This window comes from Hypanus sabinus, chromosome 2 (assembly GCF_030144855.1).
Source record: "Hypanus sabinus isolate sHypSab1 chromosome 2, sHypSab1.hap1, whole genome shotgun sequence".
Lineage (NCBI taxonomy): Eukaryota > Metazoa > Chordata > Chondrichthyes > Myliobatiformes > Dasyatidae > Hypanus > Hypanus sabinus.
The window spans coordinates 178,917,343-178,934,099 of NC_082707.1; the positions used below are offsets into that span (position 1 = coordinate 178,917,343).

The 16,757-nt window shown below is 42.0% G+C and overlaps 1 protein-coding gene across 9 annotated transcripts in view; it reads right to left on the reverse strand.

The window, feature by feature from the left end:
- Positions 1-16,757, reverse strand: part of ttll5 (tubulin tyrosine ligase-like family, member 5) — a 439,573-nt gene that overhangs the window by 92,252 nt on the left and 330,564 nt on the right. The window contains exon 30 of one of the 9 annotated variants that reach the window (XM_059960328.1): positions 12,700-16,043. The exons of the other annotated variants lie outside the window; for them this stretch is intronic. Within the exon in view, the coding sequence (XP_059816311.1) occupies positions 16,037-16,043 (7 nt within the window). The 3' untranslated portion in view covers positions 12,700-16,036. Of the gene's footprint in view, positions 1-12,699; positions 16,044-16,757 lie in introns of those variants that run through there. 9 annotated transcript variants of the gene reach the window in all.

The following is a 16,757-nucleotide window of genomic DNA, read 5'->3' on the forward strand; positions in this document are numbered from 1 at the left end:
GATGAGAGGGATGATAAATCAGCTATGGCAAAACAGAAACAAAGGGCTGAATGGCCAAATTCTCCTCCATATGTCACATTAGCGTGAAAAATCCCTAGGATCTGACAGCATCTATCCCAGGACACTAATGGAAGATATTGCTGGGACACTGACATAGATTTTTGCATCATTAGCCACAGGGTGAGGGACCAGTGGACTAGAGGATAACTCATGTGGACAATAGGGGTAAGCTTAGAAAGTATAGGAAATTTTTGCTATGATCAAGCTGGAAACAATGACTTTGTATCCTTCTCCACAGATGTTGCCTGATATAGTCAGAGACAGAAAATATTTTTGTGTAGAAACAGGCCCTTTGGCCCATCTAATCTATGCTGAACAGTTATTTAGCCTGCTGAAAATTGGCAGCAAGTTTTTGTTTTATCTTATCCTTTCTCCTCTTTGTCTCTAAGCAGAGCTACATTTCAGTTTTTTGCAATGCTTCTCTTTTATACAGTTGTAGAAACTCTTAGAATTTTAAAAATTACCTTGTAATTTATCTCACAGTCTATCTCTTTGTTCTATCAATCTTTCAGAAATCAATCACTGTGTATTAAACCCCTCCTTCAGGCACACTATTCTTAGCAACATTCTTTTACTCCAATAATAACTCTAATTTCCATAGTTAGACCCGGATGGATCACTTTTCCCTGAGAGATTTTATTTCTCAATGGAATGTCCATTCACTGACACTGAGGAAAATTACTTTGAACGTCTGCCGCTGTTTATCTACTGGCAAGTTTTTCAATCCAATTTCTCAATGTACGTTAGCCAACACACCCTTCTGCCACTGGCTTTAAGTTCTAAAACTCAAATTCAACATGAAATTCAATGATAGTCACTTTTACTAAGAAGATCCCTCGTACAAGTTTGCGAATGAACCCCGTCTCATTATTGTAGTCAAGCTCTAACTGGCCTCTGTTCCTGTTGATATCAGCATTGCTGAAGGAATCTATCCTGAGTGCATGCCCAGAACTCATCCTCCAAGATACTTCCACTGTGGGATTTATCTGGCCTAAGACAACAGAGTATGGTGGTGGTGCAGCGATTAAATTCCCAGATTTGTAACCTAGAGACTCGGCTAACCATCCAGAGACAAAAGTTTGCAATGTGCCATGCCAGCTGTGAAATTTAAAGCAAGTTAATAATGTGGAATTTGTACAGCTGGTTTTGATTAATTATTGTATCTAAAGCACAGGAGTGGGCCCATTCACCTCAACTCGTTCGTGCTGACCGCCATGCCTGTCTATGCTAATCCTCTTTGCCCCCTTCCTATTTAAGCACTTCTCCAAATGCCTGTTGCACATTCTAATTGTATCCACCTCTGCAGTGATCTGCAGTTCATACCCACCTCTCTATGAAAAACAGAAAAAGGCCCTTCAGTCCATCTAGTATGTGCTAGCCTGGTCTTTTGCTCAGTTTATAGCTGCACTTTGTTTATAGCTCTCCATAACCCTCCCTTCCATATACCTATCCATCACAAATACCATCTACAAATTTGCTAACGATACAACTATTGTTGGTAGAATCTCAGGTGGTGACGAGAGGGTATAGAGGAGTGAGCTATGCCAACTAGTGGAATGGTGCTGCAGCAACAACCTGGCACTCAACATCAGTAAGACAAAAGAGCTGATTGTGGATTTCAGGAAGGGTAAGATGAAGGAGCACATACCAATCCTCACAGAGGGATCAGAAGTGCAGAGATTGAGCAGCTTCAAGTTCCTCAGTGTCAATATCTCCGAGGATCAAACCTGGTCCCTACATATTGATGTAGTCATAAAGAAGGCAAGACAGTGTCCATACTTTATTCAGAGTTTGAAGAGATTTAGCATGTCAACAAATACACTCAAAAACTTCTACAGTTGTACCATGGAGAGCATTCTGACAGGCTATAATCACTGTCTGATATGGAGGGGCTACTGCACAGAACCAAAAGAAGCTGTAGAAGATTGTAAATCTAGTCAGTTCCATCTTGGGCACTAGTCTACGAAGTACCTAGGACATCTTTAGGCAACGTCCATTATTAAGGACCTCCAGCACCCAGTGCATGCCCTTTTCTCACTGTTACCATCAAGTAGGAGGTACAGAAGCCTGAAGGCACACACTCAGCAATTCAGGAACAGCTCTTCCCCTCTGCCATCCGATTCCTAAATGGACATTGAAGCTTTGGACACTACCTCACTTTTTTAATATACAGCATTTTTTGTTTTTATACAGTATTTTTATACAGTATTTTTGCACATATTTTTAAAAATCTATTCAATATACGAAATTGACTTACTTGTTTATTTATTATTATGTTTTATTTTATTTATTATTTTCTTCTCTCTCTGCTAGATTATGTATTGCATTGAACTGCTGCTGCTAAGTTAACAAATTTCACGTCACATGCCAGTGATAATAAACCTCATTTTGATTCTGATTTCTCTTAAATGTTGCTATCAATTACATATCCATCACTTCTGCTGGCAGCATTTCACACTCTCACTACCCTCTGAGTGAAGAAGCTCCCCCTCAGATTCCCCTTAAATATTTCACCTTTCACCCTTAACCTTTGACTTAATAGTTCTAGTCTCACCCTACTTCAGTGGATAAACCCTGCTTTACCCAATCTATAACAACTATTTTGAATTTAGAACTAATATTCATTTTCAGCTCCCTGAATCAGGAAAGTCCTCAACACACTGCACTAGAAATGAGTTGGGGATTGTTGGAAGGAAAACCTCTGCTTACAGCTGCCCGCAAAACACACAAGACTAATTAACACCAGCTTTGCTGTTACCAAGAAACACGTTCTTCACCATAATCATTTTTCTGCTCACTACCAAGTTTATAGCTCCCAAGACTAAAGAGCTGGACACAACTCACATAGCATCAGAACTGAGTGAGCTGTCAAAGGTTCTATTTGTAATCTCCTACCCCCTTTCCAAAAGGCACTGACTTCTGATTTCATATCAGCACTAACTCCACCAACATCCACCTCTGTAGTCACCCCATGGTGCTGAAAACCATGCAAGAGGGCCGAGGGGGTTTGCAGAGACGAACAGGTGATGAGAGGATCAAGGAGCATAATATGGAAAATTGTGAGGTTATTCACTTTGGAAAAACAGAATGAAAGCACAAATTATTACCAAAATTGAACAAGGCTGCAAAATATTCTTGTACAAAGTCTCGAAGCAACTTTACATGACACTGCCCATGACCGTAAGAAACTGCAGAGTTGTGGATACACCTCAGCACATCATGGAAACTACTTTCCCCTCCAGGGACTCTGTCTAAACTTCTTGCTGCCTCAGTAAAGCAGTTAGAATAATCAAAGACCCCACCCACGCCACACATTCTCTTTTCTCTCCTTTCCCCTCTCCTAGTGCACTGAAAACACAAAAGCCTGAAAACTCGTACCACCAGGCTCAAGGACAGCTTCTATCCTGCTGTTATAAAACTATTAAAGGATCACCTCATACAAGAGTGCTTGAAAGTGAGTCTGTATACTCAGTTTATACTCAGTTCAGAGTACTGGTGATTCAAGTTATCCACACTGCTTCAGGATTCACTGTATCTATGCCTTTCATGATCTTATGAAGACTGAGTACCAAATGCTAAAGTTCTTTCTTCTACTGGCCTCCTAAGCGTGTACACTCTGCTCAGGGAGTGTAGCACATGCGCTGTCAGCACATGGAGGATGGCCGCATCCCAAAAGACATCCTCTACGATGAGCTGGCTTCAGGGACTGTTACTCATGCTTCCACAATCTCTTCAATTACCCCTTTCTGAACCCTGAGATGCAGTCCATCTGGTCTAGGTACTTATTTACCTTTGAATTACCTTTTATTTACCTAGGTACTTCAGACCTTTGAACTTCCCGAACACCTTCTCGGTAGTAATAGCAACTACACTCATGTCTTTGCCCTGATACTCTTGAATCTCTCACTATAATTCAGTCTTTTAAGTCTGGCAAGGTAAATTAGATTCAAAGTGCATTTATTATCAAAGAATGTATAAGTTATACAACCTGAAATTCAGAGTCCTGCTGAAGGGTCTTGGCCCAAAATGTCAACTGTACTCTTTTCCATAGATGCTCCCTGGCCTGCTGAGTTCCTCTAGCATTTTATGTGTGGAACTTGAAACATTTTTGCTAACAGTAGCAAAGCAAGGAACCCGAAAAAACCCATTTAAAATATAAAAAAAGACCAAGCCCCTGTGCCCGCAGAGAAAGAGAAAAAAAAACGAAACAAATCATGCAAACAATAGAAGTGAGCAACAACAAGAGCATTCTGAACCACATTGATCCAATCCCTGGAGCAGCCCAGAGGAGGCCCAAAGCCTCGGTATTCAGTTCATCATATTAGTGGGGCAAATTACCACAATGTTCGCAGTCATGAAGCACAGCAGCTGGGGCAGTCTCACAACCTTAGCATCGTGGAGAGAGGAGCCCCCAGGCTACCTGAGCCAGTGTTTAAATTGACCAAACCTCACACTGGGACCCAGCCCTGCCGCAGCGAATCAGTCCGAGCCTAGATTTCACTGCCGGAGAAGCCATTCTCGACCTGTCCAAATTGGCTCGGTGCTCAGAGCAATCTAACCTCACCCGACACCCTGCATTCCAGTCTATCTGGGCCAGCATTTAGATTGTCCAAACAACATACTGTACCTCACGTTTGGACCTAGGCATCACCGTGGTGGACAAGTAATCAAATGTCCATTAAATTAATCCCTGTTTATATCCTTCCATTTCCTGCACACTCATGTTTATTTGCCAATCTTTGTTTATGTACAGTTTTTTCATAAAATCTATTGTATTTCTTTATCTTCCTGTAAATGTCCACAAGAAAGTGAACCTCAAGGTTGTATATGGTAACATATACATACTTTGATATTAAATTGACTTTGAATTTAGAGAAGAAGGCTGATGGAAAGCACGCACCATCTCATCCGTAGTCAATGGAGATGACTATACCCATGTGGGGCTCCTGAGCCACACCCAACAATCTCCAGCATGGAATGGACCACCAATGTGTAAACCATTTCCTTGTGAGATGGATGACTGCCAATTTTGGCTTTAGAATATATGAAGACGTCTGAGTCCATGAAAGGTGTTCTGAAAATCAAGTTTTTATTTCACCTGAATGTTTATTCGTTTATCAGTATTGGAGCACATATCAATATATGACAGAAGCAATCTTTTATGAGAAAAAATTTGGACAGCTTAGACTTATACCTTTTGGCTTTTGGAAGAATGAGACAGGACTGACAGAGAGGATTCTGCAAATGTTGGAAATCCAGAGCAAAACACACGAAATGCTGGAGGAACTCAGTAGGTCAGGCAGCATTTATGAAAATTAATAAACAGAACATAGAAGGTAGAACATAGAAATTTACAGCACATTGCAGGCCCTTCAGCCCACATGTTGTGCCGACCATGTAACCTAGACAGACAGGCATACTTTATTGATCCCGAGGGAAATTGGGTTTTGTTACAGCTGCACCAATCAAGAATAGAGTAGAAATATAGCAATATAAAACCATAAATAATTAAAAATAAGTTAATCATGCCAAGTGGAAATAAGACCAGGAACAGCCTATTGGCTCAGGGTGTCTGACACTCCGAGGGAGGAGTTGAAAAGTTTGATGGCCACAGGTAGGAATGACTTCCTATGACACTCAGTATTATATCTCGGTGGAATGAGTTCTTTAGAGACTGCCTAGAATTTCCCTAGCGCAAAGCCTATAAGAGGCTCTTAAAAGACGCCAGCAATGCATTCCACGCATCCACCACTCTGCGTGAAAAACTTACCCCGATATCCTTTCGTAGCTATTTCCAAGCTCCTTAAAACTATGGCCCCTCGTGTTATCCACTTCACCCCTGGGAAAAAGCCTCTGGCTATCCACACGATCAATGCCTCTCATCATCTTATACATCTCCACCAGGTCACCTTAAATCCTCCGTCGCTCCAAGGAGAAAAGGTCGAGTTCACTCAACCTAGTCTCATAAGGCATGCCCTCCAATTAGGCAACATCTTTGTAACTCTCCTCTGCACTCTCTCTATAGTATCTACATCCCTCCTGTAGTGAGGTGACCAGAACTGTTGGCGTTTCAGGCCAAGACCCTTCATCTGGAATAGAAAGGAAAGGGGAAAGAAGCTAGAATAAGAAGGTGGGGAGAGGGTAAGTGGTACGACTCCCCTTTTACCACTTTTCTTCACCTGTCTATGACCTTCCTCTGGTGCTCCTCCTCCTTTTTCTTCCATGCTCTACTGTCATTTCCTATCAGATTTTTCTTCTTCAGCCCTTTACCTTTCTCAACTATCTCAATCCAGCTTCTTCTTTCACCACCTCCTCCACCTACACACCCTCCCCCTCATCTTCCAATTTGTATCCTACTCCTCCTCCCACCTTCTCATTCTGGCCAGTCCTGGTGAAAGGTCTTAGCCCAAAATGTCACCTATTTTTTTCCCCTGCTGAGTTTCTCCAGCATTTTGTGTGTTGATGGGGTGATACCTATTGTGGAAAAATCTAGAATTCTGGGTTGTGGATGTTGTGGAATCTGGGTAGTGGCTGAGGGTAGTGGACAGGGGTATCCATAGAGATGAGATGACATGTTGGCTGGGACGTGGAGAGATAAGGATATCCTTGTGTGACTTGTGAAGGGTTGTAAATCTTTGGAACTCCCCACCTCTCCCCTTAGGGTAGAGGAAGCAGAGTCTCTGAATATTTCTGAGACCGCTGTAGATGAGTTTGTGATATACCGGGGCTGAGACTGGAACAAAGAGTTGAGATTCTGATCAGATCAATCTTGATCTTGTTGAGTGGCAGAGTGGAGTTGAGGGAGGTGTGCCAGCTTCTGTGTCGACATTGTATCTTCCAACATAACAGCAAATGTCAAATAGGATGACCGTAAGGCAAAAGGTGGTGGGCAGGCTTTTCTCTGTATCTTGGTACACATGACAATAATAAACAAATTCCAATATGAGGGAAGTGAGAGGACAAAAGGTGGGTTTAGAGATAGTGATGCTGGTAACATGAAATTTATTGCCAGCAGCTGGTGTCTAACAAAAATTGGGAGAATCGTTATGATGTGTAATTGTTGAACTTGTTGACTCTATAAGACTTATATTGAGCTGGAAGAATTGTCCCTCACCTTCTAACTAGGCAAGTTACCACTTCCTCACTAGGCTTCAGAGGGCAACAGCTTTGCCTGTGACCACTAGAAATTGTAGAGAGTTATGGACACAGCTCAGCACATCACATAAACTACCTCCCCTTCATGAATTCTGCTGATACTTCTCGCTGTCTCAGTAAAGAAGTCAACATAATCAAAGAGCCCACCCACCCAACAGGCAGAAGGTATGTACCACCAGGCTCAAGGACAGCTTCTACCCCACAGACATCAGGCTCTTCAACAGGCGTCAATATAATAAGATGGACTCTTGATCTCACAATCTGCCCAGTTAAGATCTTGCATTTTATTATTTACCTGTGCTTCACTTTATCAGTAGCTTTTAAACTTTATTCTGCATTGTTATTGCTTTACCTCATTCTATCTCAATGTGTATGTAGTGATTTGATCTGTATAAACAGTATGTAAAACAAGCTTTTCACTGTACCTTCATACATATGAAAATAATAAACCAATACCAATACCTTTAAATCTTTCCTCTCTCACCTTAAAACTCTGCCCTCCTGTTTAAGACACTTATACTGGAAAAATACTGTAATTTTTTTACCCTACCTATGAACTCCAAACTTTATAAGCCTCTGTAAGTACAGCCCTTGGTCTCCTCTGCTCCAGAGAAAACTGTCCCAGCTTATTCAGTCTCTCCTTATAACTAAAGCCCTCCAGACAAGACAATAATTCTATGAATGATTTCCCCATCCTCTCCAGGTTAATGCCATCCTTCCTGTAGCTGTGCATCCAGAACTGCACACATTACACCAAGTGCAATCACACCAACGATTTCCACACGATGCCCCAACTCCTAAACTTAATGCCTTGGCTGATGAAGCCAAGGATGATGTGGCCTTCCTCAACATCTCGTCTCCCTGTGTTAACACTTTCAAGGAACAATGTACTTGTACCCCAGGTCCCGTTGATCAATAACAATGATCACAGCCTTGCCATTCACTGCATATGACCTGGTCAGTTTTAACTTTCCAAAGTGAATTGCTCTGCACTTGTTGAAGATAAATTTTATCTCTTATTACCTTCTCCACTTTCCAAGTTGATCCTTTTATAACCTTAGACAACCTTCTTCCATCAACTTTGGTTTTAGACTCATAGAATAATACAGCACATAAAAAGGCCATTCAGCCAATTCATCCATGCTAACTGTGTTGCCCAGCGAACTAGTCCTATCTGTCCATGTTTGACCCCTAGCAACCTCAACCTCTCTTATCCATGTACTTCTCTCGGTGGTTTTTAAATGTGGCTAATGTGCCCACCTCAACCACAATTCTGGGCAACTCATTCCAAATATGCACCACCTGTTAAATCAAAATCAGAATCAGGTTTAATATCACTGACATATGTTGTGATCTTTGTTTATTAATTTTGCAGCTGCAGTAGAGTGCAATACATTAAGAAACTAAATTACGAGAGACAGAGAGAGAGGGGAGAAAGAGGGAGAAAGAGAGGGAGAGAGAGGGAGAGAGAGGGGGAGAGACAGAGCGAGAGAAAGGAAAGTGCGAGAGAAAAGAGAGGGAGAAACGGAGAAGGGGGAAAGGGAAAGGGAGAGGGGGAGGGGAGGGCAGATAGAGAGGGAGAGAGAAAAAAAGAAAATATTTGAGAATGCCGCCTTCTTAACTCACCTCCTCTTGAAGATGTCCCTGGTGGTGGGATTTGGACTGTGACCAGTTGATTATTAATAATTAATAAACAGCAGCTTGACGTAAGTATTGAGTGGAGAGCCAGTGAAGTTTTGTGGTGGTAGGCAAAATGCAACTGGTCTAGGTGCTTGTTTAGGCTGGAGTTAATTCTAGCCATAACCAATTTCTGAAATCAGTCATCGCAATGGATGTGAGTGCATCTGGGCTATATTCGTTAAGGCAGTTCACCCTGCTTTTCTTGAGCACTGATGCCCTTTTGAAGGAGGTAGGACTGCAGCAGTGAGAGATGGCAAATACCCTTGAACAGTCCTACCAGCAGTTGGCACAGGTTTTCAATGCTCTATCAAGTACACCACCAGGGCCTGATGACCGGTGAGGGTTCACCCTCTTGAAAAGTGTTTTGAGGTCAGCGGCTGAGTCAGTGAAGACAGGGTCACCAGATGCTGCAAGGATTTGCAAAGTGTAGCTTTATTCTCCCTTTCAAAGTGTACATAAAAGATATTCTCATCTGGAAGTGAAGCTTTACAACCATTTTTGATAAAGAATCTAGTGCTTTCCTGGCGTATGTAATGAATAAACTCTTCTCGGGCTTCCAAACATGTAAACTTCCAAACATCCAACTTGTAAGCAAGGTAGGAAAGCAGAAATCTGATTGGACAAGGACTAACCAATTAGGAAGGACGGCCTATGGGGGTATAAATACCATTGGACTAGACCTGCTCAGGCATCATCCCTGATAAAGATGGCAGAGTTTGTCATTGAAATGTCAGTTATAATTGAAACCTGTACCCAGCTGGAAGCCTGAGAAGAGTTTATGAACAATTTATGATGTTAGGTTTCACCTGCAGACCTTGCCTGAGCTGACATGCATCCAATTTCATCTATAAATTCGATTGGAATTATAACTTCAACCGTGGCATATTCATTCAGATCTGAAGAAGAATCCCTGAATACTGTTCAGTGCACTGATTCAAAGCAGCTTTGTAAGTGTTCCTTCACCTCTACTGACCATGGTATTTACTGCTAGTGCGTAGACTATGGTCTCTGCCTGTTCGCCCAGAGCAGAAGTACAGCCACGTGATTGGTCTTGACAAAGTATGGGTGTGGGATAGCATAATAAGCATTTTTGATGGTGGTCTAACAGTGGTCAAATGTGTTGGATCCTCCTGTTCCACATGTGATATGCTGATGGTAGTTGGTCAGAGATGTCTTCAAGCTGGCCTGGTTGAAATTCCCTGAAATGATCGGGAAGGCATCAGGGTGTGCTGTTTGTGGTTGGTGATCATGAGGCTCAGATCCTTTAGTGCCTGCCTAACATTGGCCAGCTGTGGAAAGTACACCACTACCAGGACGATGGTGGTAAACTCCTTCGGCAGATAAAATGATCGCCACTTGGCTGCTAGATGATCCAGCTCAGGTCAGCAGGACTGAAGCAGAACTACTTGTCTGTGCAGCAAGTTAAATTAATTGTGAAGCAAATGCTGCTGCCTCTACCTTTAAGAGACTCTGCTGTTTTGTCCATGTGGTGGACAGCAAAGCCCTTGGGCTGCAGTGCTGAATCCAGAATGCTGGAGGTGAGCCATGTTAATGTGAAGAAGCTGTCCCCAATATCCCTTTTAAATCTCATCTTAACCATCTGCCCTCTTGTTTTTAGCACCCCCTCCCAGAGAATATGACCAAATGCTTCCACGCTGTCTATGCCTCACATGGTGTTGTATATCTTTATCAGGTTATCCATGAACCTCCTACATTCCAAGGAATAAAGTCCTAATCTATGCAACCTCTCCTTGTAACTCAGACTCCCAAGTCCAGGCATCACCCTGGTAAATCTTCTCTGCACTCTTTCTAGTTTAATAACAGCTCTACAAAAACAGGGTGATCAGACTGTACATAATGCTCCATGTGTGGTCTCACCAACATCTGCTGGAACTGCAATATAACAACCCAACTCCTATACTCAGTGCTCTGACTGATGAAGGCCAGCGTGCCAAACACTATTTCACCATCCTGTCAACCTGTGATGCCACTTTAAGTGAACACAGCACTTGTAATCCAAGGCCTTTCTGTCCCATAACTCTTCCCAGGACCCTACCTTTCACAGTATAAATTCTATCTTGGCTTGATCCAGAATGCAATAATTACCACATCATGGTGCACAGGCAGATTTGATTTTTATGATTCCTCAGTCAAAAAGACCATAAGACATTGAAGCAGAATTAGGCTATTTGGCCTTTTGAGCCTGCTTTGCCATTCCATCATGGCTGATATATTTTCCCTCTCAACTCCATACTCCTGCGTTCTCCCCAAGAGTGCCTTTTGACACTCTTACTAATCAAGAAAATATCAACTTCTACTTTAAATATACCCAATGAATTGGCCCTCACAGCCTTCTGTGGCAATGAATTCTACAGATACACCATTCTCTAGCTGAAGAAATCCCTCCTCATCTCTGTTCTAAATGGTCATCCTACTATTCGGAGGCTGTGCCCTTTGATTCTAGATTTTCCCACCATAGGAAACACCGTCACCATATCCACTCTATCCAGGCCTTTCAATATTCAATAGATGTCAATGAGATTCCCCCTTATTCTAAACTCCAGCCTAGAACCAACAAATGCTCCTCACTTGTTAACCTTTTCATTTCATTAATTCTTGTCTACCTCCACTGGACCCTCTCCAATGCCAGCATATCCTTTCTTAGAGAAGGGGGTATGAAAATGCTCACAATACTTCAAGTGCTGTCTCACAAATGCCTTATGAAGCCTCAGCATTACACTTTGGTTTTCATATTCTTGTCTTCAATCTACTTCAGAAACATTTTCCTTCTATGTAGTGAATCTCAGTCAGTTATGTAATCTGTGTGTGAGCCCTCCAAAGGCAGTGGCACTGAGGAAGCTGTGACTGAGGTGCTTTGTTGGCGAATTGTTACTTGCCCTCACAACAACACCGCAGAAAATTATTGGCAAATTACCCTTGGACAGCCACCGTTCTCTTTCTAGGTACATGTATTAACTATTTGACTGGGTTCATGCAACAGGTCTCGGTACACCTTCCAGCAGTCCTTTCCAGTGAAATGCATCTTTGCAACCTGTGCACATTCTTCTATGGCCAAATCTCTATCTCTGTGATCTCTTCCAGTCCTAGCCTCCTTTGAGATCTTTGACTTCCTCTGATTTTGGCTTCCTGCCCATCACCAATTTTGATCATTTCAGTACTGGCAGCTGTATCTCTGATTTCCACAGAACTGAGCTCAGGCATTCCCTCCTGTACCTCACAGCCTCTCTTGCCTCCTTTTAGATTCTCAGTAAAAACTGTTCCCTCCCCCTACCTTTTTTATTTTGCCTTCTTCCCCCTTCCTTTCCAGTCCTGATGAGGGGCATGAGCCTGAAATGTTGACTCCTTATTCCTCTCTATAGATGCTGTCTGACCTGCTGAGTTCCTCCAGAATTTTGTGTGTGCTGTTCTGTAAAACTTCGTTTGGCTTTGGTGACCTATATCTTTTGCTGAGTTTTGCTATCATGTTTCATTTGACAGCATTCCCGTAAGGCACTTTGGAATATTTTACTGTTATAAATATGCTGGAAAAATGCAAGCTGCTGTTGTATGTGGTCATTCTGAAGGACGTGCCCAGGTTAGTGCACGAACAGGACCAGTACAGCACAGGAACAGGCCCTTTGGCCCAGCATGTTATGCCAAATTAATTCAGAGTTATTATCAAATTCAATTTATTATCAAAAACCATACCCATTACCAAATGCTACTTTGTAGGCATTTACATGAAAAAATACAATAGAATTTTATGAAAAAATATACATATAGAGACTGACAAACACTAATGTGCAAAATAAGACTAACTGTGCAAACAAATATAATACTGAGAATATGAATTGTAAAGAGTTCTTGAAATTGAGTTTGTAGATCATAGAATCAATTAAACTAATACACAGAAACCTACTCTCAGCCAGACAGGGGAACAAAGATTTCATGTCATTAACATAAAGATTAGGAAGGAGCTGAGGAATGAGTCTTCATCTACAGAGTAGTGGAGATGGAAAGCCTCACTGTACTTATGAAGTAACTGAGCAAGTGCTTGAAGTGATATATGCAACAAGACTCCAGATCATGAATGGAACCTGGGCTTAGATTAAACAATTATCTTTTGTTCTGCAGCACTGAGAAGTTCTATGATTCTGTCTTTACACCCCACACTTGTGTCAATGCAGCTGCAGATAAATTAGGTAGAGACTAGCTGTTGATAAATTAGCGGGGAGGAACAAGAGTAGCAGCATAACAGATGGTCCCAGGAGAAGCTCTCCACAGACCCTGGGTTGAAGCAGGCCAGTGAACCAGCAGAGACATTTGTCAGTCAGCAAAGGAATGCATGAACCAGAGAGAGAACCATTTAGCTCTTTGGACTTCCGCCATTCGATGATCCACAGCTGTCCCCTGCCTTTTCCCACATCCCCACAGAACAAAGGTTACCCATCCCAAATTTAAAATCAACAATTGACACTGGATTTATTACTATTAATCCCAATCAGCAGCCACCCTTTATGCATAGTCCCTTGTAAAAGTATTCAGCCCCCAACCCAGGGATTTTATCAATTTGTGAATCTCATTTCTTTTTTTCACAGTAGAGCCCAAAAAACCGGGAAAACTGAAAAGTGTGAAAAACGAAAAATTCAAAAATTGTAATGTCAGCAGTTTAAAAGTATTCATCCTCTTTTGCTCAGTATTTAGTTGAACCATCTTTTACAGCTAGTCATCTTCTTAGCTTTGCACAACGTAATGGATCAAGCTTTTCCCATTCCTCCTTGCAAATTTGCTGAAGCTGTGCCAGGTTATTTGCAGTGTGGTGGTGGACAGCAACCTTGAGTTCTTGCCAGAGATGTTCAAATGGGTTAAGGTCAGGTCTCTTACTGGGCCACTTTAGCGAGAAAGTGCATGGCCTGGCCTGGACAGTAGGGGATTCTTTTTTTCTCTGTTTCATTTCATTTACACTTCCATTCTGTTTGTTCTGAGTTTGCAGTAATCTGATGTTCAGGTAGCAACACAAACAACGCTTTACAGTACCAGCAACATGGCTTCATTTCCCACAGTTGCCTGGACCAAGTTTTTATGTTCTCACCGTGATCATAAGGGCTTCCTCCAGATGCTCTGGTTTCCTCCCACAGTCCAAAGATGTACCAGTTGGTAGGTAAACTATTTTGTGATTAGGCTAGGATTAAATCAGGGGATTGCTGGGTGATGCACCTCAAAGGGCCAGAGGGGCTTTTTCTACACTGTATCTCAATAAATAACTAGCAGAAAAGGTTTTTGGATGCGTGGTGTAATGCGAGAGTGAGAGCAGGTCACAAAAGTGTCTGAAAGATTTAGCGGTTAAATGTTATTTTGGATCGCAAATAATAAAAAGCACTCAAGCTGCACAAATATGTTCAGTAGAACATGGGGTGACCCTCAGGTGGGAAGTGGCCTTGTACTCAGTCTCACAAACATTCCAACTGACAAAACCCTCCATTCAAATAATGAAGTTGACAGGGTGAAATTTTGTCCAAGGTCATTGCTCCCTGCTTAAAGCAGCTTGGCACTCTGCTTTGGAAAAACAGAACAGAGCAACCTGCATTGGAGGGAATCTGAAACTGTATGTGGAGGAAGTGCCTGTGCACGTAGAGCAGCTCAGGGCTCACACTGAATAACAAAAACTTTGATAGGATTGACACAGACATCATCTACCCAGTCAGCAAAACACCACCCATCACTCAAACATTCATTTCTTTGTCTAATTTTTCTGACTATATGATATCACTCACTGTGGAAAATTAATTCACAGTGCTGACGGGCCTCACGTAGCATGTAGTGTAGCAGATAGCACATAACACTTTACACTGCCAGAGATAGGGGTCTGCCATGTCTGTAAATAGTTTGTACCTTCTTCCGTGATCATGCGGGTTTCCTCTGGGTGCACTGATTTCCTCCCAGATTCCAAAGATGTATAGGTTAGGATTAGTAAATTGTGGGCATGCTATGCTGGCATTGGAAATGTGGCAAATTTGCAGCACATAAGCTGACTGTGTTGGTCGTTGATGCAAATGCTGCTTTTTACCGTATGTTTTGATGTATGTGTGACAAATAAAGCTAATATTTAATCCTTAGTCCATATATTTAGTGGAGAGGGGGGAATGTAAACTGGAGCTTAGACTAAAGCTTCTTGCATCCATGAAGAATCAATCAACAAAGTAGACGCAAGGCCAGTTACACAGCTGAATCAACAGTGACCAGGCCAAGGCTGAGCTGTACTTTGAACTGCACAACCCATCCCTAATATACCACATCAGGTCTGGTGGTAAAGCAACAGTCAGGTCCAATCAGAAAGCAGCTCAGGTTTGAAGAAATTAGGAGGCAGAAATGTAATTGACAGGCCAAGTAGTTTATGTATAGAATGCGGGGCCAGGAATGTGTCACAGATTATCATGCAGAACATACAAGTTGAGTATACAATATTGCTGGAAATCTACAGCTTTATACACAATATACTGCAGGAGCTCAGTAGGTCAAACAACACCTCTGGATGGGAATAAACAGCTGAAGTTTCGGGCTGAGGCTCTTCCTCAGAATTAAGGGACTTTGCCCGAAACATCTACTATTTATTCTCATCCATAGATGTCGCCTGGCCTGTTGAGCTCCCCTAGCACATTGTGTATATTACTTTGGAAATTCGTATCTGCAACAATGGATATCGAAAGTTCAAAGTAAATATATTATCAAAGTACATACAGTATATGTCACCATGTACCATTCAGAGATTCATTTTCTTGCAGATATTCTCAGGAGAATAAACTCAATAGAATCATTGAAAAACTACACACAAAGAGCAACAACCAATGTGCAAATGACAAACTGTGCAGACACAAGCAAATATTAATAACTAATACATAAATAAATACTGAGATATGAGTTGTAGATCACTTAAAAGTGAGTTCATGGGTTGTGGAATCAGTTCAGAGATGATGTGAGTGAAGTTATCCTCACTGGTTCAGGAGCTTGATGATTGAAGGGTAATAACCATTCTTGAATCTGGTAGTGTAGAATCAAAAGCTCATGTAGCTCCTTCCTGGTGGCAGCAGCGAAAAAGAAAACATGGCTTGGATGTCAGGGTCCTTGATAATCCTGGAATGAGCTACAGGCTGGAGTGTAATCATAAAGTTAAAGTAACTGGAGAGTAAGATCATCACCAATCTATGACTGAAGGAACGTTCCAATAAAGCCACATGGAGATATGCAAATGCACACTCCAATCACCCTCTGCACAACTACAACAACTTGCGTGGCCTATGGCTGCCTCCAGCACTCACTTGTTATTCCATTATTAAATAACTTCACTTGTAGACAGTTTAATCACCCAGTAAATCTCTCCTCTCTGGAAATAAGTGAACTCGGCTTACATGCATCAACTACAGACAGTGAAGAACAAAATCTTTAGATCTAGAAAAACAACTGATTCAACTACCCATGTAAACATAGAAACATAGAAAACCTACTACACAATACAGGCCATTTGGCCCACAAAGCTGTGCCGAACGTGTCCCTTCCTTAGAACTACCTAGGCTTTACCCATAGCCCTCTATTTTTTTTAAGTTCCATGTAGCTATCCAGGAGTCCCGTAAAAGACTCTGTCATTTCCGCCTCTACCACCACTGCCGGCAGCCCATTCCACACACTTACCACTATGTGTAAATAACTTAACCCTGACATCTCCACTGTACCTCACTTTAAAACTACGGCCCCTCATGCTAGCCATTTCAGCCCTGGGGAAAAGCCTCTGACTATCCACATGATCAATGCCTCTCATTATCTTGTACACCTCTATCAGGTCACCTCTCATCCTCCGCTGATCCAAG